Source organism: Stegodyphus dumicola, chromosome 8, assembly GCF_044657685.1.
Source record: "Stegodyphus dumicola isolate Sdum_Otavi_A_Nest chromosome 8, ASM4465768v1".
Classification (NCBI taxonomy): Eukaryota; Metazoa; Arthropoda; class Arachnida; order Araneae; family Eresidae; genus Stegodyphus; species Stegodyphus dumicola.
The window spans coordinates 42,379,045-42,392,495 of NC_140775.1; the positions used below are offsets into that span (position 1 = coordinate 42,379,045).

At 31.0% G+C, this 13,451-nt stretch overlaps 1 protein-coding gene across 2 annotated transcripts in view; it reads right to left on the reverse strand.

Annotated features, from left to right (window-relative positions):
- LOC118195994 (serine/threonine-protein phosphatase 2B catalytic subunit 3-like) overlaps positions 1 to 10,913 on the reverse strand; it is a 92,955-nt gene extending 82,042 nt beyond the window's left edge. The window contains exons 1-2 of one of the 2 annotated variants that reach the window (XM_085821787.1): positions 10,719 to 10,877; positions 4,916 to 5,043 (exon numbers count right to left, since the gene is read on the reverse strand). Coding sequence is in view for 1 of the 2 variants with exons in the window: in XM_085821786.1 (XP_085677912.1) it covers positions 10,719 to 10,767 (49 nt within the window). In the remaining variant the exon portion in view is untranslated. Of the gene's footprint in view, positions 1 to 4,915; positions 5,044 to 10,718 lie in introns of both variants that reach the window. The other variant, XM_085821786.1, reaches the window with a different exon arrangement.
- Between the last annotated feature and the right edge of the window lie 2,538 nt (positions 10,914 to 13,451).

The window sequence follows — 13,451 nt, forward strand, 5'->3', positions numbered from 1 at the left end:
TTTGAGTGAAGCAACCACCATCACGTGATATGTCAAGGATTTCGCTTCACTTCTAATAAATATTCTAATATTTAAAATTGTTGAGAATCAAATTTTATATGTATGTTTAGAAAATATATGTCTTCCTCAAACTGACAACTGTAACATCTAACAATCTTTAATTGCTAATAATTTAGGACATTCGAAATGACATAAAAGTGTTAATTTACACTTTAATCATTTAGATAACTAATAAACATCTAATGCGACAATCTCATATTTTTTTCAAAAATGGGTTTCAAATATATTTAACGTGATCACTAAGGGGTACACAATTACACAGAATGTGCTCTAAATTTTAAACAAATTGAATTTTTAAATTGCAATGCTTTAAAAAATATTTTTTTCAAAATGACTAATATGTAATTAAATTCTTTATTAGAAGCAGAATAAAAATATAACACTGGCTATTCATTTACTGATAAAAATTAGGAAAATAGGCTAAAGTAATGATCGTTCAAATTATAAAAATAATTAATTTTTTATATGCTCTTAATTTTTAAATCATGTGTAGAATTTAAAGAAATATTTCTCCAAGGATTAACGGTTGCACATTAGGGCGGAATAAAAAAGACAAAAAAGTTTTTTCCTCCAAATTTTATTATTTCCTGATAGAACAAAGGGTTCTGTTTGTTTAAAAAAGAAACAGTACAAAAATTCCAGCTCAACCGCTCATTCAGGTTCGATTAGGTAAATAAAGAAAATAAATATGAATGTTAGTGAAAACATCAGACTATTTTAATAATATTTTTAATGATTTTTTTATAAAATTTTTTTTCCTGATGCAACATATGGTTGTAATTGCTGAAATAATGTCAGTAAAATGTTTCAGATTAATTGCTCGTCATCTTCAGGTTCCACAAGAGAACCGAACAAATTCAAACTTGTTCGTTCTGGGACTTGATAAAGTATGAATCCATCCATGGCTTCTGCACTAAATGTTGCCAATGATGCTTCTGTCACCACTCTCACATGCCTCTCCACTGCTTAAGAATAGCACGGGAGCTTTGCTATTTCAAACTGAGAACTGCCTCTAGTCAATCTTACGTCTCTGAAGTTCAAGGTAACTGGTGGTTCCAAGGGACTGTTCCAGCAAATTATCTCAAAATACTCCTAAGCTTTGAAATTCAATTCAGGAAGCACAAATTGTCGTATTTTGCTACCCAGCCAGTACAGTGACCTTGACTGCCATAGGGATGGGCCCAGGTTCGAATCCCGGAGAAGACATAGTTGTAACTGTCCGTCCCTTCATAGGAGACAACGGTGGCCACCTGTCAGATGCTTCCATAATGAAATGGCCACCACTTCTGGCCCTTGTAGTAATGCAAGCCTAATGGCTATCAAATAAAACCCCTGGTCATTAAAAAAAAACTGTTGTATTTTCCTTTCCGATCAGTTTTTTTGCTTTCAGTAATCTTCTCAAGCCAAGTTCATGAATATGTGCTCATTCATCGTCCAGCATCGCCAACAGTATGTTTTTAGATTGAGCAAAATAACAGTTCCTCTGAATAACTCCGTGAAGGACTGCCCTAAGATTTTCTGACAAGAATTAACTTTTCTTGATCATTCTGTGAAGAAGACGTGCTACATCATGTATTGCTCTCGGAATTTTCTTTATATAACACCAGGCTGGCATATAAACTTTTAAAACATATTCAGTTAGTAGCCATTTTCTCAGGACTCCTCTTTTGCTAGATTTGAAAGGCAATACTGTCTTAGAAATATTAAGGAGGTATTTTTGCTCCCTACTGTGGTCTCTATTGTCAATTTCAGATAGATCAACTGGAATAGGGACATAACCTGATGCAGGAAGGGTTTCCCATGTTTTTTCAAGGGATTTTCACATTCTTCCAGAAAAGTGTTGTAGCCCACATGTATTTCCGTCGATTTTCTGGAAAAGATGACGAAGAGACAGTTCAGTGATGTGCAATAAACACACAAACCAATGCAGTTTATGACCAACAAAGATCTCAAGACGTCTAATTATAGCATTATTCTTTCCAGTGTTTATGTTTGTTCCATCACACTCAACAGCAACCAGTTTGAAAAGTTTAATCACTTTCTGTGTAATAATGTTGGTGATACTTTGTGAAATATCTGCACTGGACCCAGAATACAGAGTTACATGCCCTATATAAACAGAACCAGGTTTTGACAAAGAGAACAATATGGTATTTCTCAGATGTAGTCCTGTAAAAAGAATTACCCTTCTTCTCATACACTATTGTTTTGTTGGGTAGTCTTTGTTTTGGGTAATCCTTGGATTATCGCCAAGTTGTTGTTTCATTTATAGTAAACTGAGTATTTTATGGCAAATGATTTGGAGACTATTATGACGTGATTGGTTGTAATGTGCGACTGTGGTGATCTTGACTGTTGGGAAAATATTTTTCAGGACTTATTTCTGCATTGGATGTTGGTTATTTTGTGCTGTGCACCATAAAATGGCTTCCAGTGGTAAAATTAACCTGAAGTTTTTGTACAATTTGGAATGAAAACACCGATTAATTACTGTGTAAATGAAGATTAACTGGTGTGCCTTCATTTACCTCTCAGTAAATTACGCGGTGACATTTAAGAATTTGGAAACTCTAGCTCATATCTACACTATGGTAGGTAAGTGATGTGTAATAAAATGATTTTATAAAGAAATACCACCGACAATTCAAAGGATATTTTTGATTTTTACTTTTGTGAATTTATGTGGTGACGGCAGTATACAGATTTTAGTTCAGATAATTTTCGACAGTTTTGGGGTGCATTTAAGGCATTCTATGTGCTCCACATCAAAGACAAAGAAATTTCTAAATAAGGTAAGTCGATATTTCCTTTTCGAACTGCACAGATTAGATAACATGTATTTCCATTTTTATGTTATTTCCTCATTTTATTTTGATTTTTAAAATGCAGTTTATCAAGATTATAATATTTTTATGTTTTAATTAAATTTTATTGCGGTTAATCTTATAATTATATCTAATTACATTATTATTATTATATTATAATTATAATAACTTGGATTATAATAACTTGGCGATTTTTTGGCGAAAATTTGGCGGCAGCAACCTGCTAGTTTTTGTTTGGACGCAATTTTGTTTTCACGAAGTAAAGGCATGTTTTTGTTCTTACTCAACATTTTTTTCCAACAATCTGCTAGCGGAATTACGCTTATGCTAGAACGTTTATGGAACAAAAGTACTTAATCATGATGAAGATTAGGTGCGAAATTGGGAAAAAGTGCAAAATCACCCACTGCTTGCTGCGTTTTTACGAATTGCACATTACATGGTATCATCCATGTACACGTCGACCTATTTTCACTTAAAAAAACATCCCAGAATTGCACAAAAATGGCATTGCACACACTCTTGACTTTATCTATGTACACTGCTAAAGTCCTAGCTAGTAACCTTTATCGCCTTACCAAAATGTCGCCAAACTACCTGTTACCATATTCCAAAGATTAGCCTTTATTGCATCATATTTTAGACGCTATTTCACTTGGGAGGGCGTTGCACGTAAAAAAATGGCACAAAAAAAAATTGCCAATTTTCGCCACGGGTACCCTTAACTATATTTTCCCCGTTTTGCCCTTTCTTCCATCAAAGTAGATGCCATACAAAGGCTGTATTATTGCCGCAATGGTTGACTGAAGCTGGGACCGTACCTTATGATGTTCTCTCCACAGTTTTCTCCTGTCAAGAAACTGCAGTATCTTAGATATAGTTCACAGATCCCGAAGTACAGTAGAAGCAATGACAGCAGCTGACCTATGCAATTCTCCCATTTTATCACGAGCAACAGCTAAATTTGGCAGAGGTATTCGCATTTGGCCTGTCTTGGAAGTTGAGAGAATTTGAGAATCAGCGGTTGATCTTTACATTATGGTAACTTGGCGTTTATTTGGCAACCAACTCTCCTAAAGCAACCCTCTATTTTTTTTTCCCTGCCATCATTTTGTCTTCATGAAGTAAAGACATGTTTCTTTTCTTTTTATCTACTGAACACTTCTTCCAACAATCTACTAGCCGAATTACACTTATGCTAGAAATTTTATCTAACAAAACTGCTTAATCATGACAAATATTCACTGCAAAATTGGGAAAAAGTGCACAATACCATACTCCTTACGCGTTTTTCAAAATAACACATACACATAAACCATGTACACGCCGACTTATTTTTACTTAAAAAAACATCCCAGAATTGCACAAAAATGGCATTGCGCACACTCTTCACTATATCCATGTACACTGCTTTTTTCTCATAAATTAGAAAAATTTCACGAAAATACATGACAATTTTCTGAATCTTTAAACCCGGTAAAAAGAACATGTATGAAATTACCTGATCGCGAAAAAGTGTTTACCCTTTCCAAATATGAACATTTCCACATATAAAATAAATAAAATATCCAAAAACTTTTACCTCTAAATCATCTATTACATTATACACGTCACCAATGAATTCATACCGCAAGCATTACAAATACTTAGTATCAAATATTTAAATTATTTGCATGCATGTTTACTTCAACTTAAACATATACCAAATTCCTACAAACATAAAATTCACAAAATAACTATCATTTAATTAAAATATCACTAAACCATGTACACGTTGACTTATTTTTACTTAAAAAAACATCCCAGAATTGCACAAAAATGGCATTGCGCACACTCTTCACTATATCCATGTACACTGCTTTTTTCTCATAAATTAGAAAAATTTCACGAAAATACATGACAATTTTCTCAATCTTTAAAACCGGTAAAAAGAACATATATGAAATTACCTGATCGCGAAAAAGTATTTACCCTTTCCAAATATGAACATTTCCACATATAAAATAAATAAAATATCCAAAAATTTTTACCTCTAAATCATCTATTATATTATAAACGTCACCAACGAATTCATACCGCAACCATTACAAATACTTAGTGTCAGATATTTAAATTATTTCCATGCACGTTTACTTCAACTAAAACGTATACCAAATTCCTACAAACATAAAATTCACAAAATAACTATCATTTCATTAAAATATAATTCAATTCAAAAACACTACTTAAAATATAAATGAGCACATACATTAATAAAAATTACCTTACAATCCTAATTACTTTAAACTAAATCATTGCTAATAACAATTTTCCCAATAATACCAAATTCCTTTACTTCCACCTTACATTTAGAACAATGCATAAAAATAATATCCTGAAATAATTAAAAATACTAACTTACCTAATCTTCTTCAGAATCTTGATTACGTGTCCGATAAACTTTTCTTATTTATCCGCTAAATAAAAAGCAAGCGTATGTGCGCCTGTTTCAGTTACGGCCATGGGATCCAAAAATTCACGAACACTGTTTCACACAACACAGAATAAAGCCAAATACAAAATTTCCAGATTTTTTCCCGATTCCCCCTTTTCCGATTAAAGAACCGTAATTCGTCCATTAATATCACATGACATATCCCATGATCTCTCATTTCCCTCACACAAAATAATGCGTAATCGGAACTGAGTACTGCTCACATTATTACCAAAGTCCCAGGTAGTAACCTTTATCGCCTCCAAAATGTTGCCAAACTACCAGTTACCATATTGTAAAGATCAACCGAATCAGCTGCTGCCAGACATTTGATTTCTTTGACTAATGTAACTGTCGTCATCATCTTCAGAGATGTCTTCTGAATTGGACACTAAGATGGCATTCGCCTCTAAGTCTGTAATCATCATAGACAAACACGCATTATCTTTACATGGTCTTCCTTCAGATTCCTCCTTTTCCTGTCTTTGTTGTCTTTCTCTTATACGTTGCAATTTTCGACTTTCAGAAACACTGATCAACCTAATGGCCAGTTTTCTTTCATGCCATTGGTCTGGTGAGAAATTTCACTCTATGCTTGGAATCTTCACGGAATATTTACGCTGTTTGTAATTCAAACAATTATGTACAGAAATATCAAAGTACAGTCTGTATGATTGAAAAAATCTTTCTTAATTTTATCAGCTCCCTTCCAAAATTTTCATATTCTTTTTATGTTTTTGTACTTTTCATTGCAATTTCTTTTCAATTTTGTACAAATAATGCCTTGTTGACTTACCCGAGATATGCAGCTTTTCTTCCAAAATCTTGAAATGTCACAGGAAACAATTTCAGAAGGTCCTAGACTGACAGGCCTTTCTTTTTCCTTTTCCATAATACCTCACTTTTGATCCAAAGGAAATGCTTCATTACATCAGCATGCATGGTTAAAACTGTCTCTTTAAGCTGTACTGGAGTTTCAAAAACATTACAAAAAGATGCAGTTCTAGTTGATATCGACTTAGTCCAACATAAACAACGACTGATAAAGCAAGATTGACAAAACACACCGAACAATCAACTAATTAACAATGAAAAGTCATTGAGAGATCATGGAAGCCCTACGACTCCTTACCCCAAGCTAGAACCAACAGTCGGACTAGAACCTGTTCTGCCATCTAGTAGCATATTTTGGCCTTAAATTTGATATTTTGGTGTGGAAAGCAATTTCTTGTGCTATTAATGGCATTTTTTTTTTTCAAAGCAATTTATGAAAAAAGCATAAAACCATTAAAAAAGGCAGGACAGATATTCACTTGAGAGCTGGAACCTCAGGATATCAATATTTCGGGCTGATATTTGAACAGAATTTGTTCTAGCTCATTTGAAACCATATAATGACTCGGGCAATATAAATTTCAAAAAGAAATTTTTTCAATCCACCCTAATCCATGTATAACTAAAAATACTATAATAATCACAGTGTTCTATTGATAAAGGGTCTAACTTATAATGAAATACTCAAAAGACACTGAATCTTGAGATGAAACATATGACTTGTGCAAAAATGCAACTGGTGCAAAAATATCAAATTTGAGCATTTCAGACATTGGCTTTTTTTTTCTAACAAGGTAGATATATGAATTTGATGAGACATTCTACAAGAAAATTTATTAAATGTTTTCTTTCAATGTAAGAACAAATGATTTCTTATCTTAATATTTTATTTGAAATGCTAGGCTACTCACAGAAGACATTATTTTTCAGGGCACAGCTTTAGTATTAGTCCTTTTTGGCGAGAAATTTGTTTGGCGACATTTTGGAGCGATAAATGAAAAATTATGATAACCTTGGTAACCCTAAATACTGAGCTTCAAACATGTAGCCATTTCTGTCCACGTAACTTTAACGAATTTGATAAGTATCAGAGCTTTGATGGCAGGAGGGATAAATTGTGTGTTTTTCTTAAAGTTACTTTTGTGTTAGGAAAGCACAACATTTAAAATATTTTTTAAAAAGCCAAATTTTTGATAGTTAAAACTAGTGCTTTTAATATTACATCACATGAGTCTTGACATTTTTTCATATGTCAACTCTGCATATTATTATAAGCGCCACCCCCCCCCCCAAGGGAAAAAAAAAACACATTTTCAGTAGCATGAGGTAAACTCTTGGTGTTTCCTTTGCTAAGGAGATAAAATTACCATGGTCTAAAAATACTTGTATACCTCATATTAGAACTATAGGGATGTGTAATTGCATGAATTCATAGGTTCAAATCAGGTTTCATTATTGCTTTTATAATATTTTCATAATTTGTCTGACTATAAAAAATATAATGTTGCTTAGATTATGGAATATATTGCTTATAATTTAGAGTTCTCAAATTTTGTAAATCTTACAACCTAACAGCTGTATATGAATAACCTTCATTGAGTATTATTACTTTCATTAATAGTATGTTGACATAACAGTCGACTTTTTATTTTAAATTTTATGCAAATTTTCTACATTACTTAAACATTTTATCTAACAGAAATCTGAATTTTTTGTAATAAAAACTCTATAATAAAAGTAAGAGTACAATTTATATATAAAAATTTGACTACATGGTAAGCACTTAGATACTGATTTCAATGTCTTTAAATGTTATTATCATAAAGTTTAGATATATTCTTATTAAGTTAAGATATACTTTTATTCTATTATAAAGTTTAGATGTACAGAACACAAGGCACACTTTGTACTTACGAGTCGGTCAACCACTTGTGGCAAGATAACTTATGATAACAATTAAGTTCAAATGTAAAATTTAAATTCAAATAAATTTGTAGCCCAAAGGCTGCACAAATCAATTTAATGCAAAGTTGGTTAAAAACTTAACTGGCATGGAATTCAACTATCAGCAATTATAATGCAAGGCTGAAGACTACAAATCTTTTCTTATCTAGCAACCTATTAATGTGGCCTCAAAAGGCAAAAAACGGTTTGTTTTACAAAATAAAAACTTCATTTGGATTCTGGTGAGAAAACGGATGGAGGAAATTGACAGTAAAGATCCCAAGAATAAAATAACTCTGGTTACAAAATAAAGGAACGTTACAATATACTTTGTTCCCTTATTAATTATTCAGTACATGAAATAGTGTAATGCATTTTTGTTTGCATCACATACAAATTATTTAGTTTATTTAAATGCTTTCCAAAACTGACAGGATTTTGCAAACATATTGACCATATTTTTTGACCCATAGATGCAACACTTCTTCTCTTCAGAAGTAAGATTTAGAATTAAGAAATAAGAAAATAAGAGAGAATTATGAATAGAAAATAAATACATATGCTGGCTAGCAGAAGAAGGATGCCTTCATAAAGTACTTTTCAAGAGAAACTGGCTCAGATTCACATTACATCTACGGAAAACTACTAAAACTCCCATATAGCCAGCCTGAACTACCACCGTTCAGTGGCTATCACTCCACCACTAGTGGATTCCAATGATTGTTCGAATTTTTCACAGAAATCATCATTTACGATGATTGTTGTATTATTACCATTGGTACAAAATTTACTCATTATGATAATTTAATTTTAGCTTTTAAATTATAATCATAAATTACTTGTAATAAATTGAGGGATTAAAAAATACACATTTCTTAATATTTTTACCATTTACAATATTTAATCATAAAAAATATTTCTAACACTGGTACAAAACTTGCCCATTATAATTAAATTTGATTTCCTTCACTTTGAAATATTTTTTATTTTCTTTTAATAACAGAATCTAAGAAACTAAAGTAACATATACTAGTTTGAAATGCATTTATTAACCTTTTGTAAATTTCATTATTCATAAACATAAAAATTAACCTTTTGTAAATTAAAAATATTAGCTAAGTACTAATATAATAAAATATAAATATGAACTAACTACTTAAAATATTAATGTTTAATACATTATATTTTGTAATTAAAAATATTAACATTTTGTAAATTTCATTACTCATAACATAATAATTGTCATAAATTCATTTACAGTAGTGTTTCAAGAATTTATCATAGCAGTACTAGAAATATTGAAAATTAGAGAAAGACTGTTTATTCTGATTAAGAGCTTATTTTTTAGGATTGTTATTTAGTCTAGATCGGGTTTTGTTGACAATCCGCCATTTTTTTCCGATCTTCAAAACCGGGTCTACCTTGGCGACCGAAGTTTGTCGCCAAATGAAAAAATTGCCAAAAGGACCAATACTAAAGCTGTTCCTTTTTCAGATATGCATTTTATGGACAGGAAGAAAACTGTAGCTTCATATGACTAGTGCTAATATTTTTTACAAAATATTAAAATACATAGGAGATATAGTATATGATGTATATATTTAAACATGCGTATGACAAAATATTTTTTACATTTAAATTTCGTACATGAATCAAATCTGAAAATACTGAACAAACCAGAAAATTTAAGACACAATAACACCAGAAAAAATTTACTATATTAGATATCAATTTTTAACCAATTATACAAATATTAACAAAAAACTGTAACTGTTAAATTTTTTTATTATTTTTAATTTGATAAACTACTAACTATATATTTGAACTAACATGTTGAAATTTAATTAAATGTGGGAGGTTTGCCAGCATCTGTTAAGTATTTACATTTCAGTGACATTTCTTATTGCTTGTGGGTACTAAAAGTTGCTATATCTACTAATATTTATCTCACTTGACTAATACTAATAATGTCTGCTGCCATTCATGTCAGTAAATCTGGTTATGTAACTTATACTAAACAAGTGCATATATTTCTTTCTTTTATACAATGATTTAACTAATTAATAAACAAAACAAACAGTAGAATGATTCCGTGGGCTATAAGCAGTTATATAGAAAATGAACATTATATCCTTATTACATTAATATTCCTCTCCCAACTATTAAAATTCCCCTCTATTAAAATTTAGCTACCTCTTTAAAGCTAGGCAAAATATAGCTTTAGACTAGTCGCCGTATAAAAATAGAACAATGAGTAATAATTTGCAAATAATTTCATTTTGGCATACCTAACAATGACTAAGTCCTTAATTACTAAATAAATTATACACTATCAAAATACAGATTCGGTGTTTAAACGAAATCCAAGATCAAAATTATACAACGAAGGAAAGTATGGCTTCAAGAATATCATTTTAAAAATACATTAAAAACTATTATATTTAGCAATCCTTTACTGAATTCCACTTCATTACTAAATTATTTTTTAGTTCGATAATTACTTAGAACCTAAAAATAAATTGATGCTGATGAGCATAGTAAAATGATATTAGTCGTTAAAATGAATATAAAAACCAACTTACTTTTTACAATGCGATCAGATGGTATTACTTTCACGTTATTAGCCGTCATATTTGTACAGGTAAGTTCGTACAGGCTACAGAAATGACTTAATCGGCACACAAAAGACTAGTTAATAACAGAAAATTTAAATGAAATATAGTCACTCTACATCCATACTGCGAGATCAACGAATCGGTACTTTACACGAAAAACATAATGCCAGATTTCCTTTAGAAGTTTTCGCCCACCTGTTAAAACTGCACTGTGTTACGTATTAATATAGAAATTAAATATAAAAAGTAAAAAGTGCTGGCGACCTGTTACATCTTTAATTTAGTTTTGTTCCAGATTTTGTAATAGTTATATTTTTGTTTCTTATACCTCTTACTGCTCTTCATAAATGTTACTTTTTTGTGTAGACTTTAGTTTGACATTAAATTAACCTTTCTTAGATCTTTAAAGTTTAACCGGACCGGCTGTGATAGTGAGATGAGTTTCGTGGGCATTTTAAAAGACAGAAATAAAATAAATATTCTAAGTTTTCTTTATTTATATTAGCTGTATTTTCAGACGTAAGGAAACCAATATATTTTCTACTTAAATTTTATCAATTCAGTAGACAGCAAACGCAGCATAATGCTGTGTTTTTATGTATATTTTACGTTTTTTTTTTATTTCGGCAAACAAAAACTTTGTATTTACGTTAGATTTAATCATTTATCAATGCCTCATTGTCCCTTCCTTTTGTGCAGATTAAATGATGACATCATATATTTCGAAAGTTATCAGCGAGAAACGCTGAAGAGAAATACTAAAACCTAAAAAAAAAAGCTGATAGTGAAGAAAAATAGCTTATTATACATTTAGAATACTATGTCTGTTTATGACTATTTCAAGCAAATAAATGAGAATTTATATCTGTGATATATGTTATTCAACAAAACATTAAGTTTCATTAATGGATGACCAGTTTGGCCATTTTTTGCAGGGCTGTAGCTAGCATAAATTACTGGTGTGTTTGGTGTATTTAATTATGGCAAAGCACACTAGAGCTATCTGCCTAAGAGGAGGGATGCCTTCGTGGAGGACTTTCTAAGGGAAACTGGCTCGTATACACGTTACACATGTGGAAAACCACGAAAACGCCCATGCAGCCAGCCCGTTCGCGGGATTCGAACCTCGGACCGAACTACCAGTGTTCAGCGACTTTACTGCTCGGCCGCTGGTGGGCCCCCATGAATTACTGTATTTTTTAGTTTGCATGCATATTAAAATATTTTGTTGAGTTCTAGCAAACAGGCCGGTTGCATGGAGTATTTTTGTGGTTTCTTTTTAACATGTAATGTAAATATGAGCCAGTTTTCCACAGAAAGTTCCCCACAATGCATTTTCTTTCTTTATGCAATCTTCTTGTGCTTGGGCATATTCCATTAACTATTATGGTGTCAATTTTACACATAAAATGTGCCTGAATATATATGCTGAGAAATTCTAATCTTTTGAGTTCCTATTCTAGCTTTCTGTAATCATATCTAACAACTATTATAGTGGACAAAAATATGTGATATAACTTGTTTTATATGAATATAATGCATGATATAACTTATATGTATGAATAATAATTATGAGTTTAATAAGTTTACACTTTTTATGAAATTAAAAATATTCTCTGATGTCTGAATAATTGAATTATATGCATGATTGGCAAGCCTGCATAATACAGTCAAAAGTCCTTAATCCGGACTCATCGGGACTTTGGCGATTCCGGATTATAGATCATCAGTTTAAATCTGGTAAGATGGCATGCAGAAATTATAAAATTAAAAATATGAAACCGTAATTTATGAAATAAAGAACAATTATGATCTAAAGGGTATCAAAATTTACAAAAAAAAGCTTAATATTTATTTGTTTACTTTATTAAACATTTCTTTCAATGTAAGTTGTTTAAGTTGCTTCGTTTTTTATGTGATAATACTTTCTCTTTAATTCTATAAACAGACATAATTTCTTGTTCAGTTACAAAGTTCCGCTGTTCAAGTCCTATAATTGCTGTGTCGAGAATACCGAATAATTTGTCAATCGAAATTTTTTCGTTTTCAATAACCTCTGTGTCACTTTCTTCGCTATCGGAAGCAAATTATAATGACGAGGAATTTGATTTAAATCATATCAAAGACGGAGTACATCGAGATGAAATACTACATTTAGTAAGGAATTATAAGCCAAATAAAATAAAAACATCTGCCCTGAAGCATTTCAAATAAAGCTATTAAAAATGTATTGCCTTTTTGCACAACCTATTTGTGTGAACAAGGATTTTCTTCAATGTTATATTGGAAAAATAGTAAATGCAGAACAGAACTAAATGCGGATCCTAATTTACGGTTAGAACTGAGTGAAATAACACCAGAAACAAAGGAATTGATCTGTCTTGAACAGGCCTAAATTTCACACTAAATTTTAGAATTAAAGTATTATATGTTAAATTTTGATAATTAAAATAATAACCAATTTTTAATCTAATATTTTTATGCACGCATATTTAATACAAATATCCAGTAGGTTGTGTAAATAGCAAAATCTTTTTTTTTTTTTTTATTTCTATTGAAACTGAAAAATAATCATTGTAAAATTTTGTGGTGGTAATGTAAAGTTTTCCAATTTTTTTTAGATGGTATGCATGAGTCAAAAGGTTGAGAACCGCTGGTTTAGACTATTCTGCGTATTGATAACATTTCCACTATTTCTGG